We start from the raw sequence: 24,449 nt of genomic DNA, 5'->3' as shown, positions 1-24,449 counted from the left end.
AGGAGTTGGGATTTTTAGGAGCTGGAGGGAGGATTAGTGTTTTCCCTCTGGGCCATCATTCTTACGGTCTTGTCTGTGCAAGGTTGTTCAGGCCACAGGCTGCTTTGTGTTTGACCCACAGCTGGAGTTGCCTGAGTTTGAAAGAAGGCCAGCCTTTGTGAGGGTCCTGTGGGTATATGCCTAACACCCTTGCGTCTGTGCAAATTAGAAAAGAATGACTCATCTCCCCTGGGTGGGTGACTCTGAGACAGGCCCTGCTTCTTTTAAGCTGATGGAGCTCCTCCCTGGCACGGGACCTGACAGTCTTGTCGAACTGGCACAGGGTGCATTTCAGCCCCTACCTGCCCCATTGGCCAGGCCTCTTTGTGCAAGGTTTAACTTGAACACCTGTACGCTGATGCCAAGACTGAAGGAAGACTGGGTTTGGAGGCAGAAGGCTGTCATTTGAGGTCTCGTTTCCCCTTTAATAATCATTGTGTCCTACGGTGTTATGAGGTCTGGTGTGAGCAGGGGTCAGCCGACATGTTCAGATAGTAACTATCGAGGCTTTGCAGACCACATGGTCTCTGTCAAAACTGCTAAACTCTGTCCTTGTAGCAGCCACGGACATTTGTACGTGAGTGGGAATCACCGTGTCCCAGTACAACTTCATCTCCCAGCGGCCACCCATGGGCCTTTGTTCACTGACCGGATATAAAACATCTGGTTCAGGGGTCCGTGTGTGACGGGCCTGCGGGAAATGGAAGGTGATGTTATTGTTTTCACTATTGTTACTTATACTAATACTACTGATACCATTTCTTGAGTTTTGCTCTGTGCCAGGTACTGTTCTAAGTACTTAACATGCTTTATCTCATTCAATCTCAGCACCACCAAGTACCGTGTCCAAGGTCCCATGGCTACTGAGTGGCAGAGCTGGATTCGTACCCTCTAACTACCTAGCTCTGTGTTGCCTTACACATCAGCCACCCTGTTCTGCCACCCCTTCTCTCTCTGACATCCTGCTTTTTTCCTTTGTTTCAGCTTTCATTGTTTACCCTATATAATAAAAGGGTAATATGCAAATTGACCGAACAGTGGAACCACCGGTAGCTATGATGCGCACTGACCACCAGGGGGCAGGCGCTTAATGCCAGAAGCCGGGCTGACGGCTGGCTAGCACAGCCGTGGTGGCAGGAGCGTCTCCCACCTCTGCTGCAGTGCTAAGGATGTCCAACTGCCGGACGGCCCCCCAGGGCTCCTGGACTACGAAAGGGCGCAGGCCAGGCTGAGGGATCCATGAATGTTGTGCACCGGGCCTCTAGTAGTTACATATTTACTTAGGTCTTGGTTTGCTTCCTGCCCATTTTCCCCTCAGTTGGGACTTTTTATGTGGTGTTCTCTCTTTCCTAGCTCTGTCCCCTCCCCTTAGCTGCCTCCTGGCATATAGGCAGGTCCTCCCTAAATATTTGCTCAAGAAATAAATGAGTCATTGTCAGTTCTGCCCCACCCCTTCTCTGCCAGCACTGCTTAACTTTTCACAATGGGTAGGAATTGGGCCACACTTGAGGTGCCTTGGTGATTCCCTAATCCACCCACTTCCGGAAAAAAACAGCCTACAGAGCAAATACCACCACCTCCTCCAGGAATAATATTGCTGCCTTAGGTTGGAAGAATTTAGCTTATAACAGAGTCCCATGAACCTCATTTGACTTGTTCTTCCTTGTAGTCCTGTGAGGTAGGCTGAGCAGTAGGACAAACTGCTCCCATTTCCCAGATGCAAAAACTGAGGCTTTGAGGTGAAAGGACTTGCCCTAGGTCATTCAGCTAGAAAATGGCAGGTCTGGGATTTTAACCTAGTTCTGTCTGGCTCCACAGTGTGAACTTACTCTGCTTTAGGTTGGTCTGGGATGTAGGTCCGTGGCCAGCTGCATCCGACTGATTTCATTAAAAATACACTGGTGCCAGGATCCCACCCTTGCTCTGGGTTGGGACCCTGGGCAGCTGGGTGAATCTGTGGCTGCCGGGGCTGGGAACTTCCCCAGGCCTTGTGGCCCCAGAGTGGAGTCTGGTGGTTCTCAGCCCAGGATGTGTGTTTGAATCACTGGGGAAGTTTGTCTTGATGGAAATTTTCACGTGTACAAAAGCGGATAGCATAGTAAAATGAACTGCCCTGGATTCTACCCTGCATCGCACGTGTAAAGATTTCAGTATGTATCTCTGAAAGATAAGGAATTTAAAAAAATTGTTTTTAAACCTCACCCGAGAATATATTTTTAAAAATTTTTTATTAATTTTTAGAGAGAGAGAAACATCAATGTGCGAAACACCCATGTGAGATAGAAATACTGATGTGAGAGAGAAACATTGATTGGCCACCTCCCACGTGCATCCTGACTGGGGATTGAGCCTACAACCCGGGCATGTGCACTAGCGGGAATTGAACCAGTGACCTTTCAGTGCATGGGTTGATACTCAACCAACTGAGCCACACTGGGCAGGGCAGGGATTTTAAATGTTTAATAACTTTTTATTTTGAAGTAATTTGACTCACAAAAACTTGCAAAAATTGTAGAGTTCCTGTGTACCCTTTACCCAACTTGCCCCAATGATAGTATCTAAAAGAATATGATTTTAAACACTACGACTATTATCTTTAATGTCATCAAATATTTCCATATTCTATTGTGGTTGCAACCTGGTGCACTTTCTTACATCATATCATTCTGTCACTTATGAGCTGGACTCTTTCTATGCAAAGACACTTCCCCTCATCTCTTTGGTCCCCCTCTGGTGTAGGTTAGCAAAGGCGGGGGAAATGCTTGTTTTCTGTGTTCAGAATGACTTGGTTCACTAGCATCTTTTATTGGTGACATCAAGAAGTGGTTTTGTATGTGTGTGTTTCAGTGTCAGTATGAACTTGTGTATTTAAACATGGGATGTGTTTCAGTTCATTCTGTTTACTGTCCTTCTGGCAGCTCAGACTGTCCCTTTGTGGGCTAGTGGGAGCCACGCCTGATTGCTCCCTTTTAGCAATCCTACTCAGCTTTAGTTTCCTTGGTGTTGGGTGTTACAAGGCGTTATAGGCTTATCTTGTACATTTCCTGCCCAGCCACTTTGCCAAGGAGCCTGTGGGAGCAAAAAACAAAGACTCAGATGCCCTGGTTCCACCCCAAACCAGCTTAATCAGATTCTGGGGGAGAGGGGGGGAGGGGGGGGCAGTATGGTGTTTCTAAAAGTGCGCCCAGCCCCGATGGAAAACTACTGGGTCCAGGGGGTCTCTCAGTGCCTCATCTTTGAAAAATGCTGGAACCTTGAGCACCATCCTCAGCCGAAGAGCTCATCGCTGCACGGTGACCCCTTCACTCAAGCTGGTAGTTCAGAATTTAGACCTGAATGTTTCAGCAGTGAAAGCCGGCCCGTGTGTGTCATCCCAGAGGCTCCATGCTGCTGTCCCTTCCCTTGTCTGCGTGTTGTTGAACTGGAGCTCATCTCTGTGCCTTTGGGATAGAGGTTCTTTGAGAGCCTGCTGAGAATCTGTCCATTCCCATAGCCTTTCGGATGAAGACCCAAATTCCGTGCGTGGCCTCCAGCAAAGACTGCCTACACCCTGTCTTAGTCCCTGGAGGGGTTATGCTGTCATATACCACCAGGCCTTTGCACATACTATTCTCACTGCAGAACCGCCTTGCCGCTCCCCTTTACTTCATTGTCCTGCACTCAATCTTCAGACCTCACCTTGCACATCTTCCTCAGGAGCCCTTTCCCTGACCTCCTTACGGGCTCAGGCCTCCGCCCCTGTCGGCTCTCTTAGTTATTGTGAGCCCAGGACAATACCAGTGATCCCACCGACATACCTTTAGGCTGTGATCCCCATCGCAGTTGCAGTTTTGTATTTGTTCCCGGGATCATTTATTAATGTCTCTCTAGGGCCTGACTGGAGCTCACACCCTGTTTCTGCCACTTCCCACTGGGGACCCGGGGCCGGTCATTTCACCCCTGGGCTCCTCAGTCTCTTCTATTATGAAATGAGGTTGATGCGTTTACCTGCTTCATTGGGAGGTTATGACGATTGATTGAGATAATTTGTGTAAAGAGCTCAGAATAGAGCTATGGCTAGTAGAGAATGCTAGCAGGTGATGTTGATATTCTCATTACTACTACCACCGTGGTGTATCAGGGGGCTTATGTCTGTTTGTTGAGATTTGTGTACTTGATGCTAGGCACACAGTAGATGCTCAGAAAAATACTTGTTGAATGAATGAACGAATGAAAGAACGCATGGAGTGAAGTGGGGACAGCAGTAGCACCACGCGCATTGGGTTGCTGTGGGGCTACAAGATAAGGCACTGTCCCATCTTTGCACTTAGTGGACACTCAGAAATATTTGCTGGGTGAAACTGGGAGAGCTGCCATGGGTTTATTTAAGGCTCAGGAGGGGCATCCTTTCAGGGTGCAAATTAGTGGCGTGAGAGTGGCTGCTGGTCCTCTGGGAGGAAGAGTGGGCTTCCAAGTGCTATCATACATGAGACGTGGAATCATTCGTCCTCCCCACCCTGTGTTTCTCTCCTCTAGAATCCTTGCCCGGAATCTGGCGCATCCTTCCTTTCCAGGATCACCTTCTGGTGGATCACCGGGTAAGGCCTGGCCCTCCTGCCCAGGGTGGGGGTAAGAGAGGATTTGGCGGGGGGGGGGGGGGGGGGGGGATGTATGGCATAGCTGTGCCCTGAGTGTGTCTGCCCTGGACATGGGTCTCAGAGACACTGACCTTGTCCCCACAGTCACTTGAACCCTTGTGGACGGCATGGCCTGGGGCAGTTAGAAGCTGTAATGCTCTTGTCTTAGCTTTGGGTTTGGGTATTTTTAACATTAGGAATAATTACTATTATTGCCATTGTTTCAAACCCTTCACAATCAGGAACATAATATACATGCAACATAGGAAATGTGGGTAAGAGAAACATGCATAGATTAACAACAGAAAGCACCAGAAGGCAACCATAGTCAACAGTCTGATAAGCCCTCTTCTGCTTTTTTTTGGTGTGTGTGTTTGGGTTTTTTTCCCCACATTCCTCCCTCTCCCCCACATTGTCAGCATCTTCCCGGGGATTTTTTAAACCTTTTATCCCCCCTGATCAGCATTGTCTTTATAAAGTTTTTACAAAGTTTTTTTTAAAAAATTAAATATTTTTCAGACCTAATTATTTTTCAAATTATTGTTAAAGAACACCATTGGGACAGTTAGTATAATTTAAAATTTTTAATACGTTTTTATTGATTTTTAGAGAGAGAGAGAGAGAGAAGGGGGGAGAGAGAGAGAAACATCAATGAGAGAGAAACATCACCAATCAGCTGCCTCCTGCATGCCCCCTACTAGGGATTGAGTCCGCAACCAGGCATGTGCCCTGACTGGGAATCGAACCTCTGACCTCTTGGTTCCTAGGTCAATGCTCAACCACTGAACCACACTAGCCGGGCAAGGGACAGTTAGTATAATTTAAATATGGACTGTGGGCTATGCCATCCATGCTGGTATTTCTGAGTTTGATGATTGTTCTCTGGTTGTATAAGAACATGTCCTTTTTGTTAGGGGGATGGATGATATTTAGGGGTAAGGTGTTTAGAGTCTGCAGCCTGCTTTGAGACGGTTCAGAAAAGAACGTGTTCGCACAAGTGCGTTTATAGAGACAGAAATGATATAGCAAACTGGGGAATGAGGTGAAGGGCAGATAGGAATTCTGTGTACAATTCATGTGATTTTTCTGAAAGTTTGAAATTCTTTCAAAATAGCAAGTTAAAACTATTAGGTTTACTTTTTATTATGAAAGTGTTCACACATGTAAAAAGACTAGTTCAATAAACCTCACTAAAACTCACCACCCAGATTTAACAGTTCTTAATGCTTTGCCATCTTAGCCTTAACATTTTTTTAAGTACATTGGAGCCATCCTGGTATTTCCCTACTAAATATTCTGTATGCATCTCTAAACAATGAGGCCATTTTTCCTGGGTGACCTGACAGAACTTAGCAATAATTATTCAATGTACCCACGTGGCCGTCCACATTCAGATTGTCCCCATCGCTCAGCTGCCTTTGGTGCGGGGGCTGCCGTGAGGTGGTGGTGGTGGGCGTGTGCAGCGAGGGCCATTCTCCTTCCACTTCTCCTCGACTCTCATCGCCTCCTCCTTGTGTTCCTGCCCAGGTTGATAGTCCGGGGCTACCGGCAGCCCCTGGAGAGCGCTGACCTCTGGTCCCTGAATAAAGAGGACATGTCGGAACAAGTTGTGCCCGTTTTGGTCAAGAACTGGAAGAAGGAATGTGCCAAATCCAGAAAGTAAGTGCGAGTCCTCTTGCCACCGGAGCAGCCAGACCCACTCTGGGACCAGTGCTCACCCCTTCCTCCACCGGGAGGAGATGAAGCAGGAGAAGTGTTTGCAGGGTCTCTGGGCCGTGGGAGGGAGTTAGGGTCTGGCCCCACGTGCAGGAGAAGGAAGAGGTGGGTTTCAGATAGGGCAGTGGCATGCGGTGAGTTCTGCTCTATAACCACCCTGGGGCTGCCCTGGGGAAGGGGGATCACGGGGAGATCCTGGGGCCTCAGAGTTGCCTGAGTCTCTTTTTTGCTCTGGAGCCTTTGTTTCCTAGGCAGAGGGCTTTCTGAGAATTGAGCGAGATAAACATCACCGATAAGTTGTCTGTCATTGGATAAGCCCTGTGAAGACCCTGGCAGGTACTGTTGTGAGGCCGTGTTCATTCATCTTGCTCGCCAGGCTGGGCGCTTGCATCCTCCCTGGGAGAACATGCTGAGAACTGGCTCATCGGGCTCGAAGGTGGGCCGCCCGCAGGGTGCTGGCTCCATCAGGACCTTGGCCTTTAGGGGGTCTTGGGAGTTCGCTGCCTCGGTCGGGACACTGGCATGTAGGTCACTTGCTCTGTTCCCAGAGGCGTGAGCCAGATCTAGCATGTGTCACCCCTGTGGATGGATGGACAGATGGACGGACGGACGGATGTGGTGGGGGTGAGAGGAGAGTCCTGTTCTAGGAATTTCGGGGTGTGGCCTCTTGCAGTGAGGCCTCTTTAGTTAGCTGGAGACCAGTGTAGCCTGTGCCGGCTCGGCTGCTGGGTGTCCAGGGCCTTTTGGGGAGCAGGCAGTGGCAGCCGGGCAGGGGGTCTGGCTTGGCTTCGTGGCCTCTGGTCTCAATATCCCAGCCCCTCTCGCTCCTCTCTTTAGCCTTGGGTGACTCCTCTCAAAAGTCAGGGCTGAGCTGCTTCCTCCCCTCTCCCCCACCCCGTCCCCACCTTTTAAAATGCAGTGCTTCATTGGTTTCTATCAAATGGTTTTGAGTTTAACAGAATGGAATGGAAATTTCTCTTGGACTCTTGGCCTCCTGTAGGTGAAGGCCATGGTGGACTGTGGTTCCTGCTGGCATGACTATAAAAACTTCAGTGACTCTGGAAAAGAGTTTGGCTGTATTTAAAAAAGTTAACAATTGTTGTACCACCAGCCATTCTCCTTCTAGGTGTATAACCCAAGATAACTGGAGACATGTTCATAAAAGACTTGTAGAGCAGCTTTGTGTGCGAGGGCCAAAGCTGGAAGCCACCCAAACATCCACTGACAAGGGAACAGACATACAAAACATGGTGTAGCCATAAAAGAATGCATCTGAACAATACAAAGGGATTATCTCTTGATACACTTGACAACACGGAAATATCTCAAAATAATTATGCCGAGTGAATAGAGTCTGAGAAGAGTGCATACTGGGTGATTCCATTATATGTAATTGTAGAAAATGGAACCCATTGTAGAGTAGAAATGAAATCAGTGGTTGCCAGGATCGGGGAGAGGTAGAGAGGTGGATGGGGACTTTTGGGGATGATGGATGTGTTCTTTATCTTTCTTTCCCTGGTGGATTCACAGGTGTATACATGTGTCAAAGCTCGTCACATTGTACACTTTAACTATGTGCAGTTGATTGTATATCAGTGACACCCCAATAAAGCTGTATGTTAAAAGGTAGTGTTTAAAGAAAGGGTGACCATTTTACTTAATTGTCTCTGGTTCACAAAGGAATGCAAATAGCAAATAACAAATAAAAAGCAAAAGAAAACACAGCTCTCCCAAATATGCGTGTTAAGCAGTGGTTCTCAGCCCTTCAGACTCCTCGTCCCCTTGAAGACAAAGCTTTTGTCACAGCTCCTTTACTGGATTTGTCAAATGAGCTCAAAAAGAGTCTGGAGGCTTTGGCTAGAAATAAATGATAAAGGTTTATTTAAGGGTTTTAGGATCGGCAAACCAGGAGCACAGCTAGGCAAGACCCAAGAGTGTGTTACCGGGACCCCAATGTTTCTGAGTCCGTCGGCCTGCACACACTGATCCAAAGAAATGCATGAGCAGGAGTTCTCAGTATAGAAAGAAAAATAGTTTAATACTGAATTGGCCAGATGGGAAGCAAATGCTTGAGACCAGACTGCCGAAGGCCTGTAGGTTCAGATTATGTAGGGCAGAATCACCAGACATCGAAGGTTAGGGGGTGTGGGGTCCTGCTGGGGGCTGGTCGCTCCAAGGGGAGGTAAGGATAACAGATCACTCCTTCAGGTCTTGAGGACAGTTCTGAGGTCTTCTGCAGAGTGCCTTGGTCTGGTCTGCCGGGAAAGACGCCAGGGGAGCTGAAACATAGCTGAGGCCAAGCAGGATGTTATCTTGAGCCTGCCAGAGGGTCGGGCCTTGTGATCATTAGTCAGGTCTGGGCTACTGTCTTCTGCTGTGTCAGGGGTTGCTGATTATGGGGGAGGGAGGCTAAGTCTCTGAGGGGTACAGAGAAGAAAGAGATAGGATTTCTAGTGCTAGGGTTTAAAACTAAATTTTATCCAAGTCATAAGGACCCTCGGTTTCAAGAAGAAAGAAAAGCTAAGAGTCCTGATAGTAAACAGTACATTCTTGAGAAGTGTCAGTCCTGCCCTCTTAGCCTCTGGATTGGTCCGAGATGGGAATCCTCTAGAGCAGTGGTCGCCAACCTTTCGGACCTCACGGACCACCGGTTGGCGACCGCTGCTGTATATGACGGCTGGTCTGGATCCTGGACGTCAGGTGGTCTGGATATGTGAACGTTCTTTCTTAGTCCTTCAGGGGTGATGAGAGGGTTACCTGGAGGTCTGATGTATATCCAGGTATTGACACGGGGGGTCAGACCGGACCTGGATTCAGCAGCCTCGGTTCTTGAGGTCTGGTTAGGAAAGAATTCAGAGTCAAGACTCAAACTGTTAGAGAACATTTATTTGGAAAATCATAGAAGTAGAAGAATTGAGTGTAGAAAACAAGTTATAGAGGTAAAGGAAGGGCCCGTGGAGCTTAGACGTGAGGAAGGTAAAGGTGACACACCTCGGGGGAAGAGGAGGGAGCTGGGGAGGAGAAAGGCACAGGCATGCTCCTGGGTGCTCTCCTAAGGGTTTTGAGGGTGGAGATTTTAGGAGAGGTCCCGGGGATTTCCAGGTGTGTCCTTTCAGGGTCAGGGTCACCACTGATTGATTACTTGGTGACAGGGCAGAGGGTCATTATTCAATGAAGCTGGCCCTGAGGTCGGCCAGGGCAGGGGTCATTATTCAGTGCAGCTGGCCCTGAGGTCGGCCAGGGCAGGGGTCATTATTCAGTGCGGCTGGCCCTGAGGTCGGCCAGGGCAGGGGTCATTATTCAGTGCAGCTGGCCCTGAGGTCGGCCAGGGCAGGGGTCATTATTCAGTGCAGCTGGTCCTGAGGTCGGCCAGGGCAGGGGTCATTATTCAGTGCAGCTGGCCCTGAGGTCGGCCAGGGCAGTGATCATTATTCAGTGCAGCTGGTCCTGAGGTCGGCCAGGTTAGGGGTCATTATTCAGTGCAGCTGGCCCTGAGGTCGGCCAGGGCAGGGGACATTATTCAGTGCAGCTCAGGGCAGGGCAGGGGTCATTATTCAGTGCAGCTGACCCTGAGGTCGGCCAGGGCAGGGGTCATTATTCAGTGCAGCTGGCCCTGAGGTCGGCCAGGGCAGGGGTCATTATTCAGTGCAGCTGACCTTGAGGTCGGCCAGGGCAGGGGTCATTATTCAGTGCAGCTGACCTTGAGGTCGGCCAGGGCAGGGGTCATTATTCAGTGCAGCTGACCCTGAGGTCGGCCAGGGCAGTGATCATTATTTAGTGCAGCTGGTCCTGAGGTTAGCTGTGGCATAGCTTGTCTGCTTTTGCTTTTCTGGGCCTGGAGCTGAAATATAACTGAGGCCTCGGTGTTATCTCGAGGGTGGAAAGGTCAGGGGATCCAAACCTCATGACACATGATGGCGATATGCTCCAATCGGTAAGGTCACCCGGGGCAAGGTCCCATCTTATAATTGTCCCTTGTTCGGCATCTGTGGCTTTCCACCCTGGTGACCTTCTGTACCCGGCCCATCGTCCTTGCTCTGCTCATGTCTAACTGCCTCAATCGATAAGTCCCCAGGATAGTTCAAACAGGAATGGAACTGTTTCCTCAGGCCTCAACTTCCTTGTTTTTAGGAATTTAGCTGTTCAACTCTAGTGACTCCATTTTATTTCTTCACTCTATTCCTCAGCTTTAAGGGAAAATACAGATAAAAACCAAGCGCCTCATATCCAGTTTAAAAAATCAACATAATGCCAATGCTCTCACTAGACCTTAAGGGAAAACTAAAAGGTGAGGGACTTATAATAAACGACACATGTTTCAGTGTGTAAATGCTCAGGCGTGCAGTAGAATATAACCAAGGAGTCGCTGCTGGCTCCTAAAGGGAGACTTGTCTGCAACAGACCAGCTGACTGGTGTGTGGTTCTGGAAACCTGATCCACCAGCACCCTCACAGACCAGGAGTTTGCTAAGTGGTCACCAACGCTTGGCAAAGTTCCTAACCAAATAGAGTCTTTCCCTAATTTGCACAGTCATTGCATTCCTAAAAAAATAATAATAATAATAAAATTGAGGCATATTTAAACTTGCCAAAAAGAAAATGCACACTCTGTATGGATTTATGTCGGAAGATGGCATTGGATTCTAGACTTAGGTAATTCTAGGCCTTCCACCTGCAGGGATGCCCGCCGGGTTCTTCGTTTGGGATTGTTCTGTGCCTCACAGAAAGTCTGTCTGGCTCAGTCAGTAGGACCATCAGAGAATGCAAATTTGCAAAACACAGGCTTCGAAGCCTGTGTGTTTTGAGGAAGGAAAAGCACATACACACACAAAAAAAGATAACATAGAAAGAAAGAATATCTTGAATCATTTGCACTTGTGACGTTTAAATCGTGCAGGGCTGTGCTTTCACAGGAGGGGCTCATTGAGAGGTGGTGGTGGTGGTGGTGGTGGTGGTGGTGGTGGTGGAGGAAACGTGCCTCAAGTTGGTAAGATCCTTTCTCCGTGATCGCAGATCAAGTCTGCCCTTCTGTGTTACATTGGGTATTATGGGTCCAAGATCACGCTCAGAGTATATCCAGAAATGTGGAATTTTAATCAGGCTAAGACCATTTTAAGTGTGAGATTTCACCTTTGCCAAAAGATGGAAGACCTTATTTAACCAACGACAGATGAAGCCAACCATAGCTCCTCAATGCTGCTTGGTGGGTCCAAGGCCCTTCTGCCTGCTCTCCCACCCGCCCTGGCTATCTTGAGTCTCTGTGCTTCCTGGAAGAGGTGTCCCAGCTCTTTTCAAAACCCTTAGTCCCAGGCCTTGATCACCCTGTTCCCTGTGCCTGGAGCCCCCTTCGCCTCCCCAGCTGGGCCTGTTCCCTTAGCCTGCAGGTGCTGCTCCTACAGGCTGTGAAGACCCATTTCCCTCACGAGCTACTTGGTGGTGGGGCCCTCCCAACGTTTGGCCCAGGGGATGTATTCAGTCCATTCATAGATGAGTGACGTCGAAATCCTGTCCAGTCTGCAAGTCCCTTTTTCTTCCCAGTTTCCAGCTCCCTCACCTGTTTCGGTTCCCCTATTCCAGGCAGTTTTCTCCCGATTCAGTCCTTCCCCTTTAACTTTCCATTCCCCTCCTGCTCACTTCCTCCTTCCCTGAGTACCTTCCTCACAGGACCCTTGTCACTGTGCATTATTTTTTCCTGACCAGGCCTTATCTGACCCTTCCCACTGTTCTTGGCCTCTTCCCCCAGGCCTGAGCCGTCCTCCTTTCTGCCTGCCCAAAACCTCCTCCTATTCCTTTGGCAGCCCGTCTCCCAGCCACAGAAAACAGCCCTGGGTTAGCCAGGCCACACAGGCGCAGGGCCAGGACCCAGCTTGGGAAGTGGTGCAGAGAATGAATGGGGGAGGGCTGAGCCACTCCCTTCCTCTCTTCTGGCCACCTTCTCCTGGCCAAGAAGGCATGTGTGCCGAAAGAAATACCAAACCCAGCCAGAAACCTGGGAAAGTCGGCAAAGTGGGCAAGGGAGGACCTTACGTGGTCACACGGACAACGCGGAGCACAAGTAATCCTCTGTGGCCCGTGCAATAATGTTCCTCTTCCCCAAAGATGTCCACATCCTGATCCCCAGAACCTGTGACTATGTCACCTCCCATCGCAGAGGGACTGGGCGGGTGGGATTGAGTGGAGGATTTTGAAATGGGGAGACACGTGGGCCAAATAATCACGTGTCCTTACAAGAGGGACACAGGAGGTCAGAGGGTGGGGGAGGGGTGCTATGCTGCTGGTTTTGAAGGCAGAGGAAGGGGCTTCGAGCTGGGACTGTAGGTGGTTTCTAGAAGCTGGACAGGCAGGGAAGCTGGTTCTCCCTAGAGCCTCCAGAGCTACGTAGCCCTGTGTGCCCACTTGGGTCTCCAACCTCCAGGAGTATGAGCTGATAAGTCTGTACTGTGTAAGCCACCGTGTGGGTGGTAGCTTGTTACGGCAGCCACAGGAAGCTGTGCAGCTTCACACAGAGTTCACTTTTACTCTGGGTGCAGCGGGAAGGCGTCAGTGGAGGAGAAAGATGAGTTTTTAGGATGGTCCCACTGGCTTCTGTACAGGGAGTTGGTTGTAAGGGAACAAGAACGGGAGGAAATGGGGGTGGCGAGGCCGTCCTGGCAGTGGTCACTTGCTCGGGTGGAGGCTGTGGAAATGGAAAGAGTGGACAGATGACTACATACATCCCAGATGTGGAACGGACAGGACACAGGCCTGCTCAGATCTAGGAGACTGAGGGAGGTGGGGTCCGGGATGAGTCCCATGTTTCGGGTCCTTTCCTGGGGCAGGGAGCACAGAGGAGAAAGACCAGGACTTGACAGAGCCTAGACTGGGGCCCACAGTTTGGAGTGGGAACGGCCAAGGCAGGTGGGAAGGCTGTGGTCTCCAGGGGGCAGTTTCTCATGGTCCAGATGGGCAGATGTGGCATAGATGTGACAAGAGTCCCCTGAAATGAAGAGATCAACCAAAGAACTTGTATGCACATATGCATAACCCATGGACACCGACAATAGGGTGGTGAAGGCCTGGGGCACGAAGCGGGGTTGGACTAGAAGGGGTCAATGGGAGGGGGAAAAAGGACATACTTAATACTTTCAACAATAAAGACTAAAAAAAAATATAGCAACAAAAGCAAACAAAATGTTCTGGGGGGAAAAAGATCAATTCAGAAAAAAAAGAGTCCCCTGAAATCAAATGCTATTCAGCGAACTCATGCTGTGGAAGAAGTTTGTAAGTTGTAAATGTAAGGGTTGGGTGGGAATGAAGCTTGGAGTCCAGGCTTAGCCATTTGAGGATGTTGTTTTCACTGCATTTTGGTGGATGGGAGCTGGGGGGTGTATCTGCTGCTGCATAGCAAATTACCCCCAAACCCAGCAGCTGAAAAGAACAATGTCCATTCACTATCTGAGCCAGGGATCCAGGAGCGGCCTAGCTGGGTGGTTCTGGCTCAGGGTCTCTCATGAGGCTGCAGTCAGCAACCAGGGCCGCAGTCCTCTGCAGGCTCAGCTAGGGCCACAGGACCTGCTCCAGGTTGCCCATGGTTGGCAGGTTAGTGCTGGCGAGGTCTCACCATGGGGGCCTTTCCAGAGGGCTCATTGAGTGCCCTTGCAACATGGCAGTTGGCTTTGTCCAGAGCGAATGACCTAAGAGACGACAAGGTGAAAGCCACAGCATGTCCTGCGGCCGAATCTTGCACGTGATGTTCCACCATTTCTGCAGTGTCCTCTTCCGAATGAGAGAGGACTCCACAGGGGCAGGTATGAAGGTGCCGATTTTTGCACATCCTTGCAAACACTGTTTTATCTGACTTTCTCATAATAGCCATTCTCCTGGCTGTGAAGTAACACCTCACAGTGGTTTGGGGTTGCATTTCCCTGATGACTAATGATGTTAAGCAACATTCCGTATGCTCACTGGCAATTTGCATATGCTCTTTGCCCCTTTTTTAAAAAAATTGGGTTGTCTTTTTCTTAGTGAGTTGGAAGAATTCGTTATGTGCTGTAGTTACAAGTCGGACTTTTAAAAAAATCCTCACCCGAGGATATTTTTCCCATTGATTTTCAGATTGAGTGGAAGGGAGGAAGGAAGGGGGAAGAGAGAGAAACATCAACATGAAAGAGACACATGGATTGGTTGCCTTCCACACACACCCCTACTGGGTCTGGGAAACCTGCAACCAAGGTACGTGCCCTTGACCGGAATCGAATCTGTGACCCTTCGGTCCGCACATGCCTATGTTCTAATCACTGAGCAAAACTGGCCAGGGCCTTTATCAGATTTTTGATTTGCAAATATTTTCTCCCATTCCATGGGTTGTCTTTTCACTTCCCCCCTCCCTAATGAAATATACTTGTCAAGGACTGTGTGAGGATTCAGTTTCTTGATGGTGTCTTTTGAAGTACTATTTTTTATTTTGATGAAATTCAGTTTATTTTTTCTTTTGTTGCTTGTGCTTTTGGTGTTATATCTAAGAATCCATTGCTAAATCTGAAGTCATGAAAATTGACCCTTATGTTACCTTCTAAGATTTCTATAGTGTTAGCTCTATGTTTAGGTCTCTAACCCATTTCAAGTTAATTTTTTATATGATGTGAAATAAGCGATCAGCTTCATTCTTTTGTCTGTAATAACTGGTTTTACAGCACCATTTATTGAAAAGACTATTCTTTTCCCATCGAATGGTCTTGCAACCCTTGTCAAAAGTCATTCGGGTTTATTTCTGGATTTCACTTCTTTTCCATTGATCTGTGTATGATTATCCTTAGGTCTGCCTTAATTATGGTTGTTCTATAGTAAGTTTTGAAACCGGGAAGTATGAATCCTCTGACTTTTTCAAGATTGTTTTGGCTATTCTTGGTCCCTTGAGATTCCATATACATGTTAGTATTAGCTTGTCAGTTTCTACAAAGAAGCCGGCTGGGATTCTGATAGCAATTGCACTGAATCTGGGGCTGGCACTTTGCTGTGCCCTTCACACATATTAACTCATTTCATTTTCACAGCAGCCCTAGGAGATAGGCCCTCCTTTAATCTGCATTTTACTGACAAGGAAACTAAGGATTTGCCTCAGCCACACAGCTGGCCAGTGGCCGAGCCAGGATCCTGAGTCCGTGTTCACAGCCACCGTGCTAATAAGCTGCCTTTGCGATGACTGGGGTTCTCTGGCCGAGCCTCCCAAAGGGTGGGGCTCTCTGGCTGCCCTGGCGCCGGTGGGCGCAGCCTCTGGCAGACCCCACAATGGCTCCACACTCCTTGTGTTCCAGGCAGCCGGTGAAGATCGTGTATTCCTCCAAGGATCCCGCCAAGCCCAAAGGGGGCTCCAAGGTGGATGTGAACGAGGAGGCCGAGGCTCTGATTGTCAGGGCCCCCCAGAAGGTGCGGGAGCCGTCCCTGTTCAAGGTGCTGTACAAGACCTTCGGGCCCTACTTCCTCATGAGCTTCGTCTACAAGCTCCTGCACGACCTTATGATGTTTACCGGCCCGGAGATCTTGAGGTAAGACCCCTTCCTTCCCAGCTGGGCGACTCTTCACATCCTTCTAACGCTCCCTTACGGTCAGAGGGCACCTTAGGGCCAGGGGCATGCTCCAGGGGGTTTTTACAGCCCAGTCTCTCGGTCTACCTGCTTTGCTTGGCGCTTGTCTTTAATAGCATCTCAATTAAGGCCACTTTGATTGCAAGTAGCAGAAACTACTTACTAGGTTCCCCTGAAGCCAAAATGGGGGAAGAGAGAGGACTGTCTTGGGCAGCGAAGAGCACCAGATCCCATGAAAACTGCAACTCAAACCAGAAAGTCAGAAAGGAGGTCACCTCTCTCTGCTCTGTGTTTACCTCTCTCCTCCTCCACCTCCTCCTCCTCCTCCTCCTCCTCCTTTCTCTCTCTCTCTCTCTCTCCACACATTTGTTCTCTAGCCCTCCCTGCTCTGTCCCCTTATGCTCTCTATTTGGTCACCTGTGGGTGACTCGCAGGTGATGAGCTGGAGCAGTCAGTGCAGGAAGCCTGAGGCACCCTGTCATACCTGAGCTGCTGTCCAGTCAGATCACCACCGGGGATTTGGTTTTCAACCTATAAAATTGAAGTACTGCCCTAACCGGTTTGGCTCAGTGGATGGAGCGTCGGCCTGTAGACTGAAGGGTCCCAGGTTCGATTCCGGTCAAGAGCATGTACCTTGGTTGCGGGCGGATCACCAGTGGGGGGCGTGCAGGAGGCAGCTGATTGATTTTCTCTCTCATCGATGTTTCTACCTCTCTATCCCTCTCCCTTCCTCTCTGTAAAAAATCAATAAAATATATTTTTAAAAAAATTGAAGTACTAATGCTCTCCTCGCCCGGCTTGGGGGAAAATCAAAATGCTGAAGCCGAAGGACTTTTTCCCCACACGTGCGCATCATTCTGGGCTCTGTCCTTGCGCCTTCGCAGGTTGCTCATCAACTTTGTGAACGACAAGAAGGCCCCGGACTGGCAGGGCTACTTCTACACCACGGTCCTGTTCCTCAGCGCCTGCTTCCAGACCCTCATGCTGCACCAGTACTTCCACATCTGCTTCGTCAGCGGCATGAGGGTCAAGACCGCTGTCATCGGTGCCGTCTACCGGAAGGTGGGTGAGGCCAGGCTGTGAGCACGTGGGCTGACTTTGACATCTGCTGCAGCCCCAGAACCTGTAGGGACTTGGCTGGGTCCTCTGGGACCACCACGGGGATTGCAAGCCCAGCTCCTGGAGCAGTGGCTCGGGGGTGGCCTCAGTGACTGCGGACAGCACGGTCGGCAGTTCTGCATTAGGCCTCAGCAAAGCAGGTTTCAGGGGTGAGCCTGGAGGAGTCCTTGAGCCCCCATGGCAGCCATGGGAGACGGAATTTCTCAGGTGGCACTTGATTTGGGGAAATCCAAGTTCAAATCCTAGTTCTGCTATTCATAGTCTTGTTTGAGCTTGTTCTAACTCTCCATTTGAACTGAGCAGAGGGCCCCTCCCCTGGCTGATAGGGTACTTAGCAGGCTTTAAAGGAGCTGCATTACCTTCTTGGTCACTCTCTCCTTGGCCTCCGGGGCAAGGACACTGCTTGGGCCCCTGGGCTGGGAAGAGACTGTCTAGCACAGGGGTGGGCAACCTTTTTGTGAGTGCGTGCCAAAACCAGCAAAATCTCTGGCTCAAAATTCTTCTGCATGCCAACCCTAATTTTTTGAGAACATGTTACGCCTACTTGAGATCTCTTAAGGTGTACGGATGTGAAGAATCTTGAAGAAATAATAAAATTCATTCGAGCGACAAAAACACAGTACATGATGATGAAAAACACATTTATTTTTTAATGTATACATGTACACTGATAGTCTGACAGAAAACTTTATGACTCCGTTTGATATTATCAGTGGGACTTTTGCTGCTGCATCACTGATGACAGATTTTACATCAGGTTTATATTTCAGAGGTATGCACAAGCTACTATCATCCGTCAGGCTACTCCTATTACGAGACTTAACAAAATTCATCACTGAGAACAAAGATTCACAGTTGTAAATGGAAGATTATAAGAGAGGGTTTTGCGTGCCAGCAAAAGTTACTGGCATGCCATGTTTGGCACGCGTGCCAGGGGTTGCCCACCCCTGGTCTAGCAGATAGGAAGAATGGCCTAGATCATTGGTTCCCAGCCCTGTCTGCAAGTCTGACTCACTTAGCGAGCTTCACACATTCCTGATGCCAGGGCTGTTGCGCCCCAAGAAACCAAAGCAGGATCTCTTAGGTGGGACCCAGGCATCATTATTCCTCAAAGTCCCAGATCACAGTGTGAGGCCATGTCTGAACACCAGGGTGTTTTGTCCCTCCAGGTGATGTTTGTCCATGTCGGGAGATGTTTTCGGTTGTCAGACCTGAGGGTGCGGGCATCTAGTGGGGAGAGGCCAGGGATGCTACTAAACATCCTGTATTGCACAGGACAGCCCCACCAAGCACGACCCAGCCTCGATGTCTGGAGTGCCAACATGAGAAACCCTGGCCTAGACCTTGGTCCCCCAGTGTGTTTGGGGATGAGCAGAGCCAGCATCAGCTGGGAGCCTGTTAGAAATGCAGTCTCAGGTCCTGGCCGGTCCTGAATCAGAGCCTGCATGGTAATAAACTTCCCGGGTAAGGCGTGTGTACACGAAAAAGGATGCAAAGTCCAGGTTTAGGCAACGTCTGAGGTCCCTTGCACTGCCTCAGATAGGGAGGCAGTGAGTGCATCGATATGAGTGGGGGCTTCATGCTGAGATGGACGAGCTGGGCAGGCAGCTAAGTCAGCAGGGGAGGAGGAAAGAGCGGTGGCCTGTCCACTCTTGAGCAGCCTCCTTCTTTCACCAGGGCCTGGAGGCAGTGTACAGGCTCCTCCCCGTCTGCCACACTCACCCTTCCCTCTCCTTTGTCCCGCAGGCCCTGGTGATCACCAATTCTGCCAGAAAGTCCTCCACGGTCGGGGAGATCGTCAACCTCATGTCTGTGGACGCCCAGAGGTTCATGGACCTGACCACATACATTAACATGGTCTGGTCGGCCCCTCTGCAAGTCTTCCTTGCGCTCTACTTTCTGTGGCTGGTGTGTGTCCGATATGGGTGCCTGTCATGTGGGAGGGACCTCCGTGTGTGGGCGGCGGGAGCGAGGGAGTGGGTGTTGGCGACAAGAACCTCTATAGCTCACTGGTAGTTCTTGCTGTCATTTACATTTTATTTTCTGACCATCAGCCAATTCCTGGATATTTTATTACTTTCCTCAGTTGTTGGGTTATGTTCTCTTTGGTGGCATAGTATTTGCATTCATCTTTTCTTGAAAATACATGTAATTAACAAACTTACAACATACACACCATATTTCTGCCACTGTATTCTCGCAAACACTAACCTAACTCATTTATTCACTAGCCCTGAATTATGTTGGTCATAATCTCTTGGTTGCAAGGGTAGAAATATACCAGATGGAATCAGCGAAGGATGCTGAACTCCCCTCTCCCATGAGCAAACTCAAATACACGGGTATGCTGACAATGAGCAGTTCCTGACTAACAAGGTAAAGAGACGAGTAGAGATGGCCCGGAAGCTAGGGAAGCCCTGCGGGGACTCTCCGAGCTGGAGCAGCGGGTGTTTACATTCCCCTCCACTTCCTTGTGGCTGGTGGAGCTCTGATCTGGGCCTTGGCCTATCTGCAAGATCACCCCAGCAGTTACCAGCTACATCGCCCGGAGCCACTGCCTCTGAGCAAGGGAGCAGCCGGGAACAGCAGGTGTCACCACTGGCACCTGGCAGGAAGGCCAGGAACCACTCCAGCCACACCAGCCAGCGCCCCAGGAGCCAAGTGCCTGCCTGGATCCAGCTGGATTCCCTAAACTACCCAGCAGAGGAGCCTGCAAAGAGGTCACTTCTACACAAGACCACTTTCTGCATAACGAAAAGAGAGAGACATACAGAGAAGACTGGACAGCTGCGAGGGCTCTCCGGGGACTGCAGGTCATTGTTTATGTTCCCCTCTATCTCTAAAGGGTGGGTGGGGGCTCTATCCAGGTGCCCTGGCCTACCTGCAAGATCGCTGAGTGTGCTTCCGGACACACTGCCTGAGCCCACTTCTGCCGCGAACAAAGGAAGCAAGCAGAAGAGAATCAACAGGGCGTTGCCGCACAAGGTGGCCTCCCCGCTTGGAACCACTCCAGCTCAGTAGGCCAGCAATTTGGACACCTTAGGCACCTGTTCAGCTCCTACCGGCCTGCCAAAACCACCTGGCAGCCTACAGAGACCGCTTCTCCATTAGGCCACTTTTTCAAGACTGGGAGAGAGAGCTATTTTGTCTAATTTATATAAACAAACATAGAAAATCAAACAAAATGAAAAGACAGCAGAATTTTTTAAGTTAAGTGAATGAATAAGAAAAATCCCCAGAAAAAAACCCCTAAGGAAATGGAGGTAAGTGATTTGATTAAGAATGAAAAGAAATAGTCATAAGGATGCTCACCAAACTTGCGAGTGCAATAGAGGAACTTTGGGAGAACAACAAAGAGACAGGAGAAGAACGAACAAAGCAGACCCAAAGAAGACAATAACTGCAATGAAAAATACGTTAGAAGGAATCAACAGTAGATTGGCTAACACAGAAGAATGGATCAGTGACGTGGAAGGTAGACTAGTAAAATCAACCAATCAGAACAGCAAAAAGAATTTTTAAAAATGAGGATAATCTCATCTGGGATAACATCGTGCACACTAACATTCATATCATAGGGGTTCCCAGAAGGAGAAGAGAGAGAAAGGTACAGAAAACCTATTTGAAGACATAATGGCTGAAAACTTTCCGAATCTGAGAAAGGAAACAGACATTCAGGTCCAGAAAGTACAGAGAGTTCCAAATAAGATGAACCCAAAGAAACCCACACCAAGATATATTACAAATTAAAGATGAGGATATGATCTTGAAGGCAGCAAGAGGAAAATGAGTTATGTATAAAGGAAACTCCATGATGCTATCAGCAAATTTACAGGTCAGAAGGGAGTGGTAGGACATCTTAAAAGTGCTGAAAAAAAGGAACCTACAACCTAGAATAATTTCCCCCAGAAAGATTATCATTCAGAATTGAAAAGAGAAAGAGTTTCCCAGACAAGCAAAAACTAAAGGAGTTCATCACCATTAAGCTAGCTTTGCAAGAAATGTTAAAGGGTCTTCTTTAAGCAGAAAAGAAAAGGCCACAACCAGAAATAAGAAAATATGAGAACAGAACAAAAAAAGTCACAGTTAAAGACAAATATTTAGTAAATATAGCTAATCAGACATTTGAAAGGCTACAATGAAGGTCAAAAGAAAAAAGTACCAGATTTCAACACAATACATAGTAGCAGATACAGATTACAAAAAGATCTAAAATATGACATCAGTAACATAAGTATGGAGGGGGATTGAACGTAGTCCTTATACATTCAAACGTAAGTGTCTTAAAAAAGACTGCTATAAATAAAGAATGACATACAGGGTGGGGTTAAAGTAGCTTTACAGTTGTGTATATGGAAAATATCACAAATAATAAGTGAGAATAAACTGTGTTTTGCATACTCATAAACCTGCTTTTGTTCCACGCCGTACATAAGACTCATGGTAACCACAAACCAAAAATCTACAAAAGCTATACAAGGAACAAAGAGAAAGGAACACTAAAGAACAACAGTAAACCCCAAGGGAAGAGATCAAGAGAAGAAGAAAGGAATAGAAGACAGCTATAAAACAACCTAAGAACAGTGAACAAAATGGCAATAAACATACTTACTAAGAACCACTTTTAATACAAATGGATTAAGTGCTCCAATGAAAAGACAGGGTGGCTGAGGGGATTAAAAAACATGCCCCATGTATATGCTGCCTATAAGAGATTCACTTCAGGTCGAAAGACACATGCAGACTGAATATGATGGAATGCAAAAAGATATTTCATGCAAATAGAAATGAAAAGAAAGCAATATCTTTTTGGATGTGTCTCCTCAGGCAAGGGCAACAAAAGAAAAATAAATAGATAAATGGAACTATATCAAGCTAAAATGGTTTTGCACAATGAAGCAAATCAAAACAAAAAGGCAACCAACCTACTGAATGGGAGAAGATATTTGCAAATGATCCATCCGATAAGGGGTTAATATCCTAACTATATGGGGAAACTTCTACAACTTAGCACCAAAAAGGACAATCCAACTGAGAAATGGACAAAGGACCTGAATAGGTATTTCTCCAAAGAGGACATATAAATAGCCAACAGACCGGTTAAAAGATCCTCAACATCACTAATCGCCATGGAAATGCAAATTAAAACCACAGTGAGCTATCCCCTCACACCTATTAGAATGTCAGTCGTTAATAAATGGACAGATAACAAGTGCTGGCGAGGATGTGGAGAGGGAACCCTGGTGCACTGTTGGTGGGATTGTAACTAGCTGCAGCCGCCAAGGAAAACAGAATGGGAATTCCAGGAAATTAAAAATAGAACCACCGTATGAATCAGCAATTCCACTTCTGGGTATTTATCCAAAGAAAACAAAAAATACTAATTTGAAAGGTGTATGCACCCCTGTGTTCATTGTAGCATTACTAGTAATAATCAAGATATAGAAGCAACCTAAATGTCTATCCATACATGAACGGTCACACAATGAAATATTATTCAGCAATAAAAGCGAATGAAATCTTGCCATCTGCGACATAATGGATAGACCTAGAGGGTATTGTGCTAACGGAAATAAGTCAGACAGAGAAGGCAGATATTATGATTTCACTTATATGTGGAATTTAAAATAGCAGAACAAATGAATAAACAAAACAAAACAGAAACAGACCCATAGATACAGTGAACAAGCTGACAATTGCCAAAGGGGAGAGGTATGGAGAGATGGGAAAAAAAGGGGGGAAAAAAGAAATGATGAAAAAAAATTAATGAGAAAAGTGGCAGGGAAAAGAAAGAAGGCACTACCTTCAAAGTATTTGCACTAGAGTCCACTACCAATGTCTGCTGAGTAATAAAGTGGTCGGAGAGGCCCCTGTTTAGCCAGCAATACTTTTCGCCCTCAGGTTTCTTGGAGATCTCGTGATGCAATTTGGTGTTTGAGGTGGATAGGATCACAGCAGGCATAATTGTAACATCTGGGTATACATTCTGAAAAAGAAAAAATAAATCAGTTTTAAAATAGCATAGGCAAATTAAGGGAATTTTTTGGGTGCATGCATGTAACTGAAAAGTCCAGGGACTTCAGGCATGGATGGATCCAGGAGTTCAAGGAATACTGTAAGGACTCAGTTTTACTCTTTAGTCATTTTTTGGCCCTCTTTTCCTCTGAGTTGACTTTATTCTCAATGGGGTTTCCCTAAATGGCTTTTATACTCTGGGCTTGTATCATTTTTACAGATAGTGGTGTCAGAGAAAAGAACATTCCTCTTTGCCTTAGCTAGAGTCCCAGGGAGCACTTTGATTGGCCTGGCACAGTGCGCTTCACATCCCTGAACCAATCACTGTGAGGCAGGAGGCAAAGTCTTCTGATTGGCCAGCTGGATCACCAGCTCTCTCTCATTGTGAAAGGGGTGGAAGTATGATTGACAGCCCTGTACGAGGCAAGGAACAGTTCCCCAAATCAAAAGATGAGGAGCGAAGATGCCCATATTCTAACACATGACTTATTCTTTCTCCCTTCTGAGCCTTTCCTTCCAGTAAAAATGCCCTCCATCTTTCCTCCCTAAGGATGAAATCCCACCCATCCCTCAAGGCTGTGACAAATGCCACTGATTTTTTTCCTTCTCAATTAAATGGACTTATTCCTTATTGAACCCCAATAGCTTTAGTATAGAAACTTGTCTGATTTTACCTTATAGAATAGTTTTTTTGCATACTCAGTGTACCACACCTTCCTCTCTTAGGGGCATGGTAGCTATTCATGGACTCACAGGGTCTTGTTTTCATATCCTTGGGTATAGACCCAACAGGTGCCTAATAGGTGCACAAAATTATCTGTTGGTTTGGTTGTATTTTACACTTTTTGTGTATTTATAGAGCAGACAGCAAATGATTATAAATTGTTTCTGTTAATGAAACTTAGGAAATAAATACCACTATTTAGATGTCAAAATTAATGTCTTTTCCAACATCCAGTTTCCCAGAAAGTGTTGGGATATCCACTTCCCCAGCAGATGTTGCTGTGGGTAAAATATCTTTTTTAATACTTTTAGACTTACTTTTTGGGTTGGTTTATGAACTATAAAGAAAATTGCTTTGTTTTCAATGAGGGATGCTGAATGTGTTATTGGCATTTGGGGCCAGATAATTCTCTATTGTGGGGGTTGCGTTCTTCGTTGTAGGATGTTTTAACAGCATCCCTGGCTTCTGCCCACTGGACACCAATAACACAGCTCTCCTGTCAGTCCCCAGTAAGGACAACCTAAATGTCTCTACGAGGGGTCCTCAAACTACGGCCCGCGGGCCACATTCAAATACAAATATTGTATTTGTTCCCGTTTTGTTTTTTTACTTCAAAATAAGATATGTGCAGTGTGCATAGGAATTTGTTCATAGTTTG

The 24,449-nt window shown here is 47.6% G+C and overlaps 1 protein-coding gene across 3 annotated transcripts in view; it reads left to right on the top strand.

Annotated features, from left to right (window-relative positions):
• The window catches only part of ABCC1 (ATP binding cassette subfamily C member 1), a 143,990-nt gene that overhangs the window by 57,475 nt on the left and 62,066 nt on the right, over positions 1 to 24,449 (top strand). For all 3 annotated transcript variants that reach the window (XR_004967433.1, XR_004967434.1, XM_036308386.1), the window contains exons 6-10: positions 4,555 to 4,616; positions 6,183 to 6,314; positions 15,664 to 15,894; positions 16,818 to 16,995; positions 18,799 to 18,960. Coding sequence is in view for 1 of the 3 variants with exons in the window: in XM_036308386.1 (XP_036164279.1) it covers positions 4,555 to 4,616; positions 6,183 to 6,314; positions 15,664 to 15,894; positions 16,818 to 16,995; positions 18,799 to 18,960 (765 nt within the window). In the remaining 2 variants the exon portion in view is untranslated. The remainder of the gene's footprint in view (positions 1 to 4,554; positions 4,617 to 6,182; positions 6,315 to 15,663; positions 15,895 to 16,817; positions 16,996 to 18,798; positions 18,961 to 24,449) is intronic.

Source organism: Myotis myotis, unplaced genomic scaffold, assembly GCF_014108235.1.
Source record: "Myotis myotis isolate mMyoMyo1 unplaced genomic scaffold, mMyoMyo1.p scaffold_m19_p_5, whole genome shotgun sequence".
Lineage (NCBI taxonomy): Eukaryota > Metazoa > Chordata > Mammalia > Chiroptera > Vespertilionidae > Myotis > Myotis myotis.
Note: the sequence above shows the minus strand (reverse complement) of the source record. Positions and strands in the feature narration are given on the sequence as shown.